At 40.1% G+C, this 16,879-nt stretch overlaps 4 protein-coding genes across 6 annotated transcripts in view; 3 read left to right on the forward strand and 1 right to left on the reverse strand.

Moving 5' to 3' along the window:
- Positions 1-4,630, forward strand: part of LOC126562638 (zwei Ig domain protein zig-8) — a 165,644-nt gene extending 161,014 nt beyond the window's left edge. For both annotated transcript variants that reach the window (XM_050219194.1, XM_050219195.1), the window contains exon 7: positions 4,472-4,630. In XM_050219194.1, the coding sequence (XP_050075151.1) occupies positions 4,472-4,608 (137 nt within the window). In that variant the 3' untranslated portion in view covers positions 4,609-4,630. The remainder of the gene's footprint in view (positions 1-4,471) is intronic.
- LOC126562401 (arrestin homolog) overlaps positions 1-16,879 on the forward strand; it is a 413,496-nt gene that overhangs the window by 65,549 nt on the left and 331,068 nt on the right. The gene's annotated exons all lie outside the window — the stretch shown is intronic.
- Positions 1-16,879, forward strand: part of LOC126562338 (PDZ and LIM domain protein 3) — a 427,281-nt gene that overhangs the window by 14,735 nt on the left and 395,667 nt on the right. The window lies entirely within an intron of this gene.
- The window catches only part of LOC126562830 (27 kDa hemolymph protein-like), a 105,706-nt gene continuing 89,747 nt past the window's right edge, over positions 921-16,879 (reverse strand). The window contains exons 1-6 of one of the 2 annotated variants that reach the window (XM_050219418.1): positions 2,120-2,174; positions 1,803-2,049; positions 1,559-1,722; positions 1,357-1,486; positions 1,160-1,280; positions 921-1,041 (exon numbers count right to left, since the gene is read on the reverse strand). In XM_050219418.1, coding sequence (XP_050075375.1) covers positions 982-1,041; positions 1,160-1,280; positions 1,357-1,486; positions 1,559-1,722; positions 1,803-2,049; positions 2,120-2,174 — 777 coding nt within the window. In that variant the 3' untranslated portion in view covers positions 921-981. Of the gene's footprint in view, positions 1,042-1,159; positions 1,281-1,356; positions 1,487-1,558; positions 1,723-1,802; positions 2,050-2,119; positions 2,175-16,879 lie in introns of those variants that run through there. The other variant, XM_050219419.1, reaches the window with a different exon arrangement.

Genomic DNA, 16,879 nt, shown 5'->3' on the forward strand with positions numbered 1-16,879 from the left:
TATAAGATAAAATGTTTGAGAAGAGGGCTTCTTTTTTTGCTCGTGACCCGGTTTGGAACCGTTTGGCTTGGTTTACCGTGGGACTCGATCTTTAACTTCTGGGCTACTTTCATCCACCTATGGCTGCACCCAATCTTCGACACTCTCGATTTCATATAGGGTCGTTTACACTTGTTCCTCTCTCAGTGCAACGAGATTTCCTAAGAAATCTCGTTGCACCCATTTAATGCTTTAAACGGTCGTAAACGAGCACCTTCCTGATGGGGCACGAGTCCGATATCCTCATCACGATCCTGTCATCCGGCGTACTATTTTGCCATTTTTTACCGTCAGTATCTGTCGCATGAAAATGGCTGTTACACTAGTACCGTCAGGACAGTCCAGAGTCTGTGCCCGTAGAACTTTGTTTTCGCGCGTGAGATTATTATCCGAAGCTATGATCGAACCCTGATAGAAGAACTCCTCAGCTACTTTGAGATCGTCGCTGCTTTGGACCAGGTTCAGTATTATGAACGCCATTATCACCATCATAATAATTCAAGTGAAATTTAAAAATAAACAAACCAACCGTGAAAATCCCCCATTTTTGCAAAACATCACCTGATACGTCACGCATACTACTGGTTATGTGCCAAGACCACCTGCATTACGATGGAGAGTATTGATTAAATCAAATCAAAACCGAATTATAAGGCACACAAAACGACGGGTGAGCTGACATTGACATACATATTACCTATTAGCTCAAGAGTGAGGTCAATGGCAAAGGTTGCACTGATTATCTTCTGCAGGCACAATTCGCGCACTACACCATTACGGTCTCGCACACATGCAATCACAAACAAACAAAAGGAAGCATTTATAACGATAGAGCTGTTTTATTGTGATTTTAATTCATTGCCAAGAATTAATGGTACCACGTAGAAAGGCTCACCTAACACTAGACCACTGTATGAGACAGTTCATGATCCCTGTCGAGCACTAGACCGCGTTGAGCTCGTTGTTATCAATGACTTGAACGACCTTTTCAATTTCTACGTACTGTAAAAGGAAAGAAAGTAATGTCTTTTAGTGTGCGGTTAAGCAGAAACCCAATTCATGTTTGAGACACTAAACAAGGCCAAAAAATCAATTCAACTAGGATGGTTGCGATTCTTACATTACGGCACGGCGTCATGCGGAACAGCGAGTTGTGGAACAGATCGTATACGTTGATTAGATCCGGCGCCTTGCAAATGTCCATCTTACTCTTCACGCACTCCCGGAATCCGGAGAGTTCACTGCGAAAGAAAATAAATTAATGTGAGCAATTGTTTCCTCCCATTCCCTACAAGGCACCATGCTCGCCACACTAACCTGCACTGTTCGCGCGTCAAGTGGGAGATATCCCAGTCGTCCGCGTCGGTTCCATTAAGGAAGTTGAGACACTCGTCAAAGTTGTCAGAAACCTTATCAAAACATTCAGAATACTTGGGCTCATCAAATTCTGGAAAACGGACAGAGCAGATTGAGGCGATAGAAAACAATCATATCCATACAGGTTCAAATGTTCACTTACTGAACAAAATTTCGCCATCATTCCTGCACATTAGCTCCACTGCATCGGGCAGTATACCGGCAAGAGCCTTCACGATAACATAGTCATCGGCTTCAAGACACGGACGGAAATCGGTGACAAACTTATCGATGCACGAATACGCCGCACGTAGCTGCGGGCAGTAGCTGTTCAAACAAAATCGCACAGTAAAACCTGACTTTAGTACCAATCGATTTCTATCGTGCTCACGACAAATATTGCTTACCGTGGGAAGAACGTTGTACGAGTTTCATTCGAAAGGTTATCTGCGTCCGCAATAAAACTATCCAAATCAATAGCGGACACAGTGCACACCATCGTGTTTTGGAAGGATTCCATCAAATTAAGGAACGCTGCATCGGAACCACTATTGTTCTGACATAATTCCGCCAACTCCTTCATAAACTCGCCAGTCTCACCCGACTCCTCCGATGAGGAGTCAGCCGCCTTTCCCAAGGGGGAAGCAATTGACACTGCATTGAAAAAGTTCACGATCGTCATTACAATGTTGGTTTCTTGTAAAGTTTTTAAAAATTCTATTACCTGCACAAAGTGCTACCACACCAACCAGCAAAATTGTTGTACGAATTTTTGCCATCTTTGCACGAGTCAGCTGCAAACACAGTAAAATTTGTGATCCACTACACTGCACTGTTCGACACGAAATAATCGGGCTCAATCGTACTCAGGTCAGGATCGAAGCTCCCCGGAGCAACACAACACTGATAAGCTGCCAGCAAGCGCAGCCGCTGCCTTATTTATACCGCGTACGAGCTAACCGTGACAGATAATGTCAATCGTCAGGCTTATCATTACCGGCTGGTTGGAGCAGTATTTGTAGATGATTCAAATAAAATTCTAGCTCAAACACGACTAAACAATCCTCAAACAACGCTTGTTTCTCGTAACCGTTTTCGGAGTGATTCACGGTAGGGTAAATTTTTTTACGAATAGAACCTGTATACTTGCTGCGATTGGTTTTTGCGACTTTACGACTGTTTTATTATTTTTTGGTGCTTTAAAAAATACAGGATTGCATTTTTCGCTACAAAGCTGACACACTAATTTTATGTTTGTTGGCATACTTTATAATACTGTTAATTTCTCGGACTATTTTCACAACATTTCAGGAATAGAATTTTTAAATATCTACTAGAATAAGAAAATCCTCAAATATTTTCACAACGCTTGACTAAAACTTCCTTTTGTTTTCTTTTGCAAACTAATTATTGTGGTGAGCTGGCCGTAGTTTTGTTGTTTGCAGTATTATATTTTACAAATAATTTCACTCCATAATAATGCAGGTTTGCCTGTAAAGTGTAAAGTTTAAAGTGGGTAGTTTATGTTTCTGCTAAAGCTTAGTGAGATAGTATTTAACGTATTTCAAATTTGTGTTAGAGTAAGGAGTGCATGATGGGTTGGGGATCAAACTACTTTGAAGTCAAAAAAGGTCAAATAGCGGAACGGAAGCTCAGCATCATAATGAGTCCGTTCCAAATTAAACGTGAATAGAACAAATTTCTTACACTTTCAGACTACAATGCAAGAGCACTAGAAAAATATCCGGAAATTCAAGAAGGATTAAGAGTTTGTAAAGAAAAAGATTCAAGCAAAGCATATCAAGAAATCCAAAGAAAAACCAACAGCCTACAAATTTAATACAAACATATCCTCTTCTAGCGGTAATCCAACCCAGTAATAGGTCTGTCGAGGCACACAAAACTTAGGCAGTGAGAATCTTCTCTAGGTTCTTGATGATACTTGGATGACGTTGTCGTTTTGATGAACATTTGTCGACTCTTGTACCTTGGTATCCTCATTGGCAAATTACTTCAGTAAGTCACAATATATAAAGCTTCTACGAGTGTGAGATTTTCGGTTGCAAATTTTGCCCATTCTGCTCATGGTTAAACCAGCTACGACTATCTCTATTTTTTGCAATCAATATGATCCACCACACAGAATTAAAAACTCAGAACATTGAGCAGATTGGATTCTTGTACGATAATAAATCGGTTTGACTGAAACGAATTCAATATCGTTATCTTAGGATTGCGCTGGGCAGTATGAAATCTACTCATACAATATCCCTAAAAGTGATGTCCGGAGTGATGCCGCTAGAACTACGTTTTTTGCAGCTATCGCTTCGCCTTCTACTGAGATCCACTGTATCCAACCCACGAGTGATTGAAAGCTTCAAATCCCTTCTAGAGACAGGCTCTAAGTGCAAAATCATGAATTTATATCATGATTTTGTGTTCCTCCAGGCAAATCCTAGTACGACTAAAGCTATAAACCGCACCACTTTACCAGAGTCCTACAATTCCCTTTTAGTAGTCGACACCTCCATGCGAGAGCAAACGAAGAACATTCCAAATGATCTTCGCTGGAGGACAGTTCCCAGCATTTTTGTGGATAAGTATGGCCAACCAAATCCTCAACAGTACTACACAGACGGATCCTCTTCGGAGGCGGGCACGGGCTTCGGTGTATTTAACACATGCACCGAAGCTTTCCACAAGTTTAGACAGCCATGCTCTATAGAAGATTTTAGATTTTAAGGAAAACGGCCTGGCCGTCATTAAGAGCTAAAAATAAATAAAAAATAAATCATTTTGATCTCTGGCAACGTTACACACATGAGTTATCAAACCTCCGGTATCCAGAACTTTTAGGTAGCGATCTAAGTTATTAACAAAAACAGATCGGTATCAAACACCATCCATATTATCTACTTTGAAGTCAGTTAAGCACTAAATCATTAGATATGGAAGTCTAAGATTTCCTGTGTCCGTGACAAAAAAAAATCACATATTTAAAAAAAATTAGACTTAAACTTAAAACAAACAATTAAAATCAAAACTAAACCATTGTTTCTCCTTTCTATTCTTCCAGGTGACAACACGGCCGCCATTTCGCGCCGAAAAACGAGCGGTGCCGCCGCAACATCGCAGCTGTCCGCCATCCTGTTCGAGTGCTTGTTCTTCCCCAGCGTGATACTATCCTATCTGCTAAAATCAAGCTACGCCTAATGGATGGAGCCCGCCGTGATGGGACGTGGCGGAGGTGGGAGGAGCAAATGGGTCCCGCAACGTGGGGCCATAGCGCAATACAGGTTGAAACCCGTGGACGAAAACATACGCGAATTAGCAAACCTTTAAGGAAGAAAAAAAAACCTAATCCCCGTTTTCATTTCATCAACTGAGTCCGAGCAACTTCCAAGAAGTGGCGCGAAGCTTAACATAAATCGAACAGTAGTGAAGAATGGATGGAGCCACAAAAACAAAATCTTAAAGGGAAACACCCCGATAGACGCTCTTCGATCGTCTCAAGAGCGCCTTCTCATGTAAATAGGTAGGAACGGTTTAGTTTTAACGTTTGTTTCCTTCTGTTCTATGTTTCTGTTAGAACTTTACCATACTCACACCCAGCACTGGTGGACCAGACTCGGATTGGTGCGGCTTGTGGCCCCGAAGCAAAACGATCTGTTCGATTGGTTTGTGGCCAGAAGAAAATGAAGACCCGCATTGTTTATGCATCCTTCGTGCGAGCGTAGCGCAAACGCAGCAATCCATTAAATAAATTAACTCGCTGAATACGTAACAAGCAATATGAAGCGCCCGAAAATGTGTACGCAAAAAGGAACATATGTACGCTCGTAGCGCAAAATGCACTGCCTGTTCGCGTGAAGGAAATGGACGAGAGAAAACTGGTAGGAAATATGCATGCAAAAATAAAACAACCCTCCAACCAGCACGCACACTCGCAACGATGAGCTTCTGGCGCACGATGGTCACGTGTAAATAAATCGAGAGCTTAAAAATTAAACTAAAGCAAAGGGCCTGTACGCCTGCTCGTACGAAAACAATGCGAAAGCACAGAGAATGCAAAGGGCAACCGAAAGAAAAATGTTTTCACATAAACACACGCCAACACACACAGTTTTGTTCGGTTGGAAAGGTCGATTCATTTCAATGGCGGGCATGCATTGTTAAAACGCAATACTATTGCCGAATGAATTAATCAAACATGACTTGTGCCACCGGAATCGATGGTGCATGAGCCCGTTTTTGTTTGTGGAGGAAACAATGCGAGAAATCTGTGTTGAAGCACATACAAATACAATTGAATGCAACCGAAGGGTGGATAAACAGGTGGAAAAAGCGAGCGAAATGAACCGTCACACTATACTAGAGAAATGATTCTTCTCCTGACGATGCTGACTCCGTACTAAGGGCAGTATGTGACAAGCGCAACAACAAAAAGCAATAACAACTTGCATAATGTAGGCAAAGTTTAAAACAAGTGAACGGCAAAACGAGCAAACACATCCATATTTGGAACAGATTAACAAAATGGTAAATTAAAGCGACATGGGGCAGGGACGGACGGACGCAACCAAAAGAAAACCAGCCATAACTGCGTCGAAAAAGCTGACCGAAATTTGTAAATACACAAACACAACCTTCCAGCAACCACATTCCTGTACACGCACCGATAGACAAATCAACACACAAAAGTGCATTAAAAATGCATCGGAAACAAAGGCAAAAAAAAGGACCTGCTTTAGTTGCTACACGACTACCACTCTCAATAAGCCAAACAAAATGGTGAACCGGATAATGAACAGCAAATTCTTCCCGCTTTTTTCCCGGTTCGAGTTGATGAGTGGGCCGCGCTGGACGTCATCCGGCTGTGATCGGCTTTGATGCAACATAAAGTGCATTCGATCACCGGGTGGAAATGGAAATGCTGCATTTATACGGCTTTGAAAGCGGTAGAAAGCAGGTTTTGTTTGGCACTATTTGTTTCACGATAAACATGCCCGCGTCGTCTTTGATTGCGTGAGTGATCGCGAATGGTTTCAATAATTGCAATCGCAGTGCCGCACAAACGCACCAGCACGTGAAAAATTGGTAAAAATGGCTAGCTTTTTTTCCTTTTTTTTTTTTTTGTTACCTTCCTTTCACTCTTCTAGCCTTGTTATCGATAATAATGACCCGGACGTGGAGCGACTCAAAACCCAGTAATTGAAGCTTATCCCAATGAACCAACCATTAATTATGCAAACAGCCACGAAAGGCTTTTTTTATTCTTTTTACTACATGTCCTATTCACCTCTTTTGTACAAGAGTTTATCTTACAAAGTGCAATATGAACAAACTGTTTGTTTGGCTGTGCCATGACCTTATTTGTGTTCGGAAACAGATTTAACAGGTGGGGTTATGTTTGTTCGCTCAGCAACTTTAAATGCGCCTGAATGTAGACAATGTAGTGTATGCTTTCTGTCGCAAAAGCATCGGCAATTATTATTTTAAAAAGAAGAATCATTCCTTTTTTCATCACTAGCATTTTGACTTAAGTGTTCTTCATAGTTAAACAAGTTTTTAGTCTTATCAATCAATAATTGTAAATTTTACATGCAATTGTATTCGTCATTGTCTTGTGTCCTTTTAGCATGCGGCACATGAGGCAGCCTGACTCATTTCCAGAGGATTAAATTTTCTCGGAAAACGTAAACAAATGTTGTATTCTGTGTAATAAGTGGGGTTTAAAAAGGGACTTTTAATCTGATATTCTACCAATTGGCAACTTTGTTTCGTAGAATGTATTATTTTTACTTAAGCTTTAAAGTCAGCAGATAATTTAATACCCCTTAAAAAAAAACAGTTTTCCTCAATCAATAGTATCGCAGAAACACTTTTCGTCCATTGACCTTTACTGGCACTAAAATTCCAACCCACCCTGTCTGCCTTTCAAACCATATTTATAGCTTCCATCCTCATTGTTTTGCGTTCTATCGCTTCCATGATCCGTTCACGATCTTCCAAGGGAAAGGAAAGTCTTCGCATAAAACGCTCGTTACGCGTCGATTTTGGGTAAGAGATGTACCGAAAGGAAGACTTTTCACCCTTCTGAGAGTAAAAAGTGCAGCAAAAACAAGGGACCTTTGTTTTACCAGAGAGTTCTGTTTCAACTTTTTATTTCACTTCTTGAAAGCAGTTTTCTCTCTTTTTTTGCGCTCTCACTCTTATTTCCCTTTAATAAAGTAACTCCCAACACAAAGCATTTCCCTCGAGTGGGGTGGCATGGAAAAATGGCACAATTTTTAGAATGTCATCATCTTGTGCTGCTCCTTTCTTTGTCCAGCGAGCCGAAACACCGCGCTACACAGCGCTATGAAAAGCTCATCGAAAAGTATAATTTACAGTTCGCTTTTCACTTCATTTCAAACGATGGAATGGCCCAGCCAGTGAGACGAACAACCGTTGGGAGTATAGTTTTGGGGTGAAATTATTACTGTTGAATGTAGTTGAATGAAGTTTTGCAACAACAAAAAGAGGAATCCAATCGAACGGTTTCCAACGGAATGGAGTGCAGCGTGACGGTGCTGTATGCATTCGATGGAGTCAATGTGGCGCATTGTTCTGTAAAGCGACGTCTTTCAAGCAGGCCAATCAAAAAGACTCATGAAATCCTCCTTTAAGAGAAGGGCTCTTGAAATGTTGTGTCTGTCTGTGAGTGGTTCATTTTGCTGTTACTACGAAAGGATGCAAATGCTAGCGAATTGTTATAATTTGAGTATCAAACTAAAGGCTTGTGTGCGTGTGTTTAAGTTTGTATGACTTCTACCAAATTGGCTAAACTCTGCATTCAAAGTTGATTTCCCTTTACGACCGGAAACTGAATCCGAACATCAACAAAGATTCTCAAAGATTCTTGGTGTTTTTTTTTTTTGCAATGCGACCTTAAACCGAGTTCCAGTCCACCAGTTAAGGTTGAAGAATTGATAGAATTTAAGAAAATGTAACACAATTAATTCTACCTGTGTAGAATGAAAAATCAGTGAACTGTACATAGTAAAAGCAAACCAACAGTGTGTCCTGATTGATTTTTTACTAGGAAAAATACAAATTTTGTTGTGTTAAAACACCGTACGAATGTAATCTAAACACGAACGAAAACTCTTCTAGAAAAAAAAAACATGGAATTTGAAAACTAAGATTGCAAAGGAATTTGTTACGATGCTTCTATCTGTCAAAGCACAATGTGTGAGATATTGTTTTGTTATCCTTCCTATACTGTGTTTAAGCTGTATCATAAAACTAGCAAGTAATCGTTTACTGAGTTCAAAGTTGCAACACAAAAAAACATACAACTCAATCCTGGCTGTCATTGATTGCAAAATGTTTTGCTCACTTTGCTACAAGCAAAGTGCAAATAAACGTTTAAAATAAACATACTGCGAACTAAATTAAACTGCATTGTAAAGCGAAAAAAGCTGGAATGGAAAAGGAAGGAGTAAAAAATATTAAATTTGTTACCATTTTCTGGAGATTCTAGTTACAGTACCGAAAACTAAGCAAAACATAGTCTTTCCGTTACCTAGTGTAAAAATAAAAGAATTAAAGACAAAATAATAATAAAAAAACTTCATTACTCACAGCGGTACGAAGCAAACTAGCTGACAAAATGTTCACTCACACACAAAGACCAGTTAAACATTAATGAAACACTGCTCGGTGTGGCAACTCAAACCAAAACAAACTCTAAAGGAAAAGATCAAATAAAGAAAATCCGACAAAAATAAAACTGTAAAATAAATTCATTTTGATTTCGATTCGAAAGTGTAAAAACAACAACACAAACCTACAAAAAAAAACCAAAATCGAACAATGAAGATAGAAAAACCGAAAGAGAAATGTGAACAAAAAGAGAAAAAACTAGCAAAAACAATAACACTGTAAGGTATTCACAAACACATTCATTAACAGACAAAAAGAAAAAGAAGCATGAAAAACAAAGAAAATTCGAAACTAAAAACTCAGACAACATATACAACAAATAATACTCTAACGGAGCCACACACAAGTAAGAAATATGTGAAAAAAGTAGTTAAATCTCTTCGATCTGAAAACTATGTTAATGTGCAGTGGCTGCGTCAAGTGTGGAAGCAACTTCCCGCAAAACTAGCGAAAAAAAAGGGAAACAATGGAATTAGAAAAATGTGGGATAGGATTGCAAAATATCTAGTGGAATTGTAATCGCTCGAAGGTTATGTGTGTGTGTGCGTGTGTGAGTGCCTGTTACATCCTCCTGCAGGCAGCAACTCACACATCAGGGAGCATAATGGGAATTGTAAGCGTTTGTTGAACTTCTTCGAGCTGTCTTTAATGTCGGACAAACAGTGCATACCCTGCCCACTGCCCGCCGTTGGTCGTTTGTGGCATAGGATAGATGCATTTATCACAACAGGAATTTATGGTAGCAAATGAGCAAAGAATGTGCGCATCGGTGCGTGGCGTGCATTCTTCATCCAGCACGACAATATATTCAACCATGCGCAAACGAACAAACAAAACGAAAATGTCAAAATGATAATCTGTAATTGGAAAACACTAAAACGAAACCTCTTAGGCACAAAACACACAAAACACCCACACAAACACTGTCAGTAAATTGGTCGAACAAAGAGTGTAAAGTAAGCAAAACACACATACACGAAACTATCGAACAGAGGGTGAACATCAGTCGGTGAGCTGGCGATGGCACGAAAGGGAAAGTATATAGCAAAACGTAACGATTAAAAAACAGGAAGACAAGAAGTATCGACAGGAAGTGAACAAGAGCAAAACAAAAAGTCTAATAAAAAACAAAACTTTCTTTTCGTATAAAAATTTAAAACACCGTTTGTTTGATCTTTTTTGATCGTTTGAAATCATTGTCAATGAAAGAAATGTCAAACTTTACAGAGTCGACTTCCAATTCATCTTCTTGGCACTATACGCTTAGAAAGTCTTGCGTTGGATAGGCGCCTCTTTAACTTCGTTTATAGTTTTGCTTAAGCGCCATGGTTCTGCGTGTAGATGAAATGTTTAAACGAGATGTGATGAACAGCCGTATCGTGTTAGTAACCATTGTTAAAGAGTACTTTTCTGTCCAGCTGTACTAGAGGGAAATAAATCGTACTTTTAACGCGACGAGAACTGAACAACAAAGGTGTTAACCGAGCGAATCAATAGCATAGACTGTCTAGACTGTCTGAAGGTTATTGATGAAAATCTTCCTTACTTGAACGTTGGAGACATTGATACCTTACCTGGGTAGAAAGACTCTCGATGCTCATCATGGGAGGAGGCCGGCCAGGCACCTTTGGAGATTGAGATGGAATATCTCTTAAAGGCCTACTGGGGGTTTGAGGCCTTACGTTTTGTAGAGGGACTCTCAGACCTCTTGAAAGAATTTAACGCCTGGTTTAGCATTTTTCAAGTGTTATTCGTGTACTCTCTGGGAACAATTTCTCTCTCTAGCGACCGAGTAACTTAGAAGACAACTTGATTTTTACCCAATTCCTAGAATAGTTTTTGGTCGCTCAACTTGCAACCTAAAAATATTCCTAATCAGGTTTTCTTAATATGTTACCATACATTCAAGGGGTTAAATTTGCTGATTTCTCCTTCTTTCTTCCTCCTTTTACCTCTCCTTATTACCTTTCTGATCCATTAAACGTAAGCAATGGCAAATTAACATAGGGAGATAAAGATAAATACAACAATAATACAGCAGAAATACTCTATCAACTGTAATGTATAAATCTATAGCCTCACAAGTGCCTGATGGTTTGATAGATGATTAAGATAAATTATAATCAATATCATCCACTTAATAAACTGTCATCGGACAGTCCTATCATTTCACCTATTTTAAAAGTAAAGGATGCACAACTGACCCTTCATGCAAGGTTCTTTGATTGCAAAACACCTGTTCTAGCATTGTTGCACACACATCGTGTTATTCTGGAAAGTTTATCAAATGATCTGTTATTTAAATTAAATGTATGCCTCTTGTATTTTCAAGGGAATCATCGTTCGTAATCGATCATACGATCATTTGCAATCATGCTAAGGCGAAATGCTTAGAGCCCCATTAAGCCACTAAAAATTCAGAATGGCCTAGCAGATCTAGCAGAAGCCAATTAAAAGATGAGGATTTTCGTTCACCTATTGCAACATCTTATCTTAAAATGGTACATCAGAACTTGATCGAACCCAATGACTAACTGTTTCTTGCATTGTCTTACGCCAAAACAGTTCCTGCAGAGAACTTTTTTCGGAGGTCCACATCTTTCCCGTTTTTTACATATGGTTGTCATATGTGTCGTCAAAGATCTAAAAAAAGGAAGAGAATCGATATTTTCTTTCAGCATCCAACACTACCCATGACTCAGAACGTCGTCGAACAGTTCATCAGTACAGTTCACTCGTATTCTATGACGTTTCATTCTTTTTTCAAAGGCAGAACTAATTACTTTTTTTGTCCAATCAAGATGATATAATTTAAGACAATTAACAGTAATGCTTTAAACTATTGTAAACTATTTATTTCCTATCCAAAAACACAGTAAGGTAATACGTATTTTTCGTATTTTTTATTATGTAAGTCAATTTAAGAATGAATTAGACAATTTATTTTGCATTTTTTCATGACACAAAACGAAGTAAAATTGCAGTGAAGTGATTTCACAAAGTTTATTCTAAAGCGCAAAATTTAAAAAAAATACTGTTTTCACGCGGAATGTTTACCAAAATGAATTACTTTCGTTCAACCAACCAAACTACCAAGTAAAAAAAAAAGTGGCATCCTGAAAACCCCAGCGTGTCGCATATAAAGTTTATTACAACTTTAACACATTCCAGCCCCACCGACACCAAAAAAACGCACAACGACCAACGCGCTACAATCTGCAATGAAGAGATCTCATTATCTAACCAACCAGTAGGAAAATTCATCATCTTCTCCCGAGCACAAACTCAACTACAAAATCTTTTGGTGGTTTTCCCTGCGCATAATAAGCACCGCAAACGGAAATTCCCATCCACTAGCTGCTAGACGTAACGAGACAAGCCAGCAAGTAAGCCGGCAAAAGCAAACAACAAAACAAGAACGTACCGGAAGTTGTCGACGTGTCGCCCGTACTTCATATTTCATGCACAGCGCACTCATCCCCACCTCGATGTTCGCTGATATCATTCTTGGAAAATTCGTCCTGCTTTTTGGGTTCAGTTTATTTCGTTTTTTCTCTTGTGAAATAGTCACACCTACGAAAGTACGAACTCACACAGACACACAAGCACTCAAAACAAGTATACATACCAGATAAGGATGCGGTTCCACTCGCCCTCCACTTCCCATTATGAGTATCGCTATGCGCGTAAAGAATGTCACCAGCACTCACTATGGCACAAGACATTACACCACGGTTAGACCTGTCAATCGCAAATTTACAAGTGCTCCTCGGTGCCGTTGACACTATGCTCTTGCTTCAAGGGATCTCCTATACTTGCTGAATAGCAAAAAAAAAACCCCAAAAAGGAAGAAGAAAAAATTGTGATCCCCTCATTCCGTTGGGTTGCGTTCTCGTACCGAAAGTTTTTACGATCTAATTTCACCTGATTACAACAAAGCCACAAAGGAGTTAAGGGAAAACCCGTTCCCAGGCGCATTCCCAACGTGGTTATGTCCTTTTGGCATTGCCCTCAACCCGAGATTATAAACCTTTCCTTGCTCTGAACCCAAACTCAACCCCAAACCCAAGCTGTGATGAGCTCACGCCTTTCAACGATTGCAGTGCAAGGCGTTAATTAATTTTATTCTTTTTCCACTTCACCTGCACGCTTGCAGACGTACACAATATTTTGCCATTTTATGTTTGAAGGGTAAGGTAAACTTTGCATAAGCATACACACACACGCATGCATACAAACACACGTAAAAACATGAAGCCAGTTGTAGATTTTTGACATGTCGTCCAGTCGTAAAACATTGCGGTGTGACCGGATTGCATAAGTCGTCCGTGCTCGTCGGGACTCTTCATCGGGTGGTCATCTTTTCGGACGTTCCGGATCCGGCCATACCAGCAAGCGCGAATCCTTGATTAGGGTGGAAGCTTTTAGTGGGAGCTTTTCCGGTGATGAGCTGAGGGCTCAGATGGTGTTAGCCAAGGTTACCCGGGAAGCATGGCCTATAATCACAAGTACGTGCCGGAAAGGTGTGAGCAAAAGTTTGTTTAACAAATTTTAAAACCATTTTAATACCAAAAGGTGCGATGTGAGTTCACAAATATTTACAAGATGGCATGGTTTGCAAAAGTTTAGAGGGTAAAACACGTTTGACACTAAAAACGGCAGAGTTTAGAGGTTAAGGCACTTTTGACGCTAAGAACGTTATTAAATGAATTTTCCATCTATTAAGAAACCTCCATTAGTTGCAGGTTATTCATCATTTGTTTCTTACATGATACCCTATCTATAAATGTTGGCATGATTTTCGGTAGAAACGACAACAACACTCTCAAACGCGATAAAACATTCTGACGAGCCCAAATGCAAACGTAGCAACAACGATTTGAACCAAGCAATTCCCGCTCGGTTCAAATAACTGTTGATTAGCTAATAAAACCTTTCCTGGAAAACAAAATTGTTGAACACCTGCAGACGCTCAAGGTATTCCGACAAATCAGCTTTTCTGTCCGTAATTGATGTCTATGCGTCGCGTTGCTAAGCCGTAGAGGGTGGATAAGCAACGAAAATTCAGGCAAATTTTAGGCAGACATAATCATGATAAGCACGTATTTGAAGCTTTAATTAAATTCAGATTTTACATACTTTTCTTATTGATTAAACTATATGTATTTTAAGCACTAGAAAATGCTCCTTGTCTATACGTGACCAAAGACATTCCACTGCTACAAAAAGCGAGCAAAACTTGTCTTCTCAGTCACTTAGAGTTCTCTAGACAAGGCACGACGAGTGCTTTGAAGGATTGGATTTCTTACGAGCCAAACCAGGCGTTAAATTATTTCTAAAGGTGTGACTGACTCTAACGGTGTGTATTAAAAATATAAGAAATATTCCTTTTGAATATCCAAAGTCGCTTGACCGACTTGCTCCACCGAAGAGCGTCGAGAGTCTCTCTGTCCAGGTAATGCTTCAATTTCTCCAACGGTTGTATTTATATATTTTCGCTAGAGCGCTAGAGGCTCCCTTGAAGCGGAACGGTACAAAAAGTGCACAATACACGAAAAAACGTGGAAGAGATAAGTTAACATTGAGTAGGTCGCACATCGCGAATAAAATTTAAAAATACAGCGCGCGCCATATCCGGTTGGTGACGATCACAGACGACATTGAATTCACGGCACATGCATAAACAGAGGCACCAAATTGGGTACGGCGATTTTATACGTCGACCATCGATCTTGCGTGAAGCTATCTCGGTGGGACGTATAGGCTAAGGCCAGATAGTTGCCCCGGCAAGTCGATCCGGTTGTCCAGGAGTCCCACAAAAAACAACTTCCTGGCGTTGCAGTTTCGCTGATTTAACGGCTCTTTGCCTAGCAGCGCACATCGTCCATCGTAGACCATTTCCAGATGGATTCCAGCCGTGTCAGCCGGGACCATACAGCTGAAGCGTATTCCAAAACTGACAGCACCAAAGAGCAGCAATTTACAGCATTTTGATGCACACGGGGTCAGTGAAGACGCGAGCTATTTGATTTAGTAAGCCGATCAGTTGGTTGCTCTTAATGACGACGTGCTCCAGCTGGTCGTGGAGGCTCAACTTCTCGTCAAGAAGCACACTCCCAGGACACCCAACGTTCAAGTAAGGAAGATTCTCATCAAGGATCTACTCCCTGGACAGTCCATAATTTGAAAGATATTAGTTTGCTCAGCTAGTATCTTTGTTGTGTCGTTCTCGTCAATTATATTTTTTAAATTCTATGCTCATACAGAAAAACACATATTAAAAATCAACGAATATGTTGTGTATTCTATTCGGTCCAGTGGATCAAGTGAAATTCGACACTGTTCTACTTCTTCTTCTTAGCTTAACGACCTCTAAGTTCATCGATAGTCCGGACCACGGAGGAACGGTCCGGATTAGATTCGAACCCCTGCCCTACCATTTGACGAGCGGCCCCACTGTCCCCTATACCACCAGGCCACCCTGAAAGACTGATCATCAGATGTAGTTAAAACTAAAAAATCCTTATTCGGTGCAACATTAACCCATCCCGAAACAAAACGCACACCGCTCAACGTGACATGAAAAAGACTTCATTATTGTAACATTTTGCTCAAATGAATGCTAATTTAAGCATTCATTCTTTCCAACAAATGTGCTGTGTAAAAAGGCATATAATTAGTGCGAACGTGCCGTTTGTTGTGCAACATCTTAAGCGTCGCTCATTAAAGTGTGTTCATTCGAGTTGAATTCGCTCGCAGCAGTATGTGTTGCCTCATGTTTAACTCATCCTTGCGATCATCATTCTTTTTACAATACCATTCCCATTTCCATGCCGACTTTCGCTGGGTACACGCTTTCCATGGAAGAGCGCCAGAAGAGCGAAAGTAAGAAGAAGAAAAAAACCCAACAAAATCTTACTGCCGTGAAAGAAGTCCCGTGTATGGAAAAAGGCAACACAAATCCGTCATTAAACATTGCCTAATTAACAACTTCCGACGGAGCGACAGGCACCGTCGTACAGCACCATACCGGGAAATGGAGTGGAAGACTCTGCTCCTCGCTTACTCACCCTCACGGTTCGTTCACCCTCGAAACACCGTTACACTTCAATAAGCATAATGTGGAAGCTTTTTTTTTTTTTTGTATGTGCTTGGGGGTTTTGCTTCCAGTGTCGAAGAAAAACTTCACCGTACGACGCCATTACACACCCATATGGTTCATGTACAGGTAAGCCAAGCAATAAGGGCACAGGAGTTAAAGAACAAACAGGCGACCCGATTTAGAAACGAGGCGCCGAAGACAAATGAAACTGTTATACTTGTGTGCGTGAGGGTTGACAAGTTATGTGGTGCGTGTGGGATATTATATTTGGTGCGCTGTGCCGTTGTTGTTGCCTCCAAAACAAACCATCGCCAGTAAAAAGGGAATTGAAAATGTTGAAAGTAAACTGAAATCAACACGAAAGGATCAAATGAACGTAGCGCAATAAATATAAAGGGAAAACAAACAACAAAGAATGATACGATTCAACAACTTTGGTCGACTAAACAGAAGCAGAAACGGAGTAGGTATTGTATGGAAAGTCAAAACAAAATGGGAATAATATATACAAAAATACCAAAGAACAAAGAGGGAAAAATAAAACGGCAAAAAAATGGAAAACCATCAAACGGATCAAGCAGACGAGTGAAAGAAAAAGAAAAAAGCTTTTCCTTATCAGTCAACAGCTCGCACAGGAAATTATGACAGCTATATATTTCACATTATGAATGTCGC

This window comes from Anopheles maculipalpis, chromosome 3RL (assembly GCF_943734695.1).
Source record: "Anopheles maculipalpis chromosome 3RL, idAnoMacuDA_375_x, whole genome shotgun sequence".
Lineage (NCBI taxonomy): Eukaryota > Metazoa > Arthropoda > Insecta > Diptera > Culicidae > Anopheles > Anopheles maculipalpis.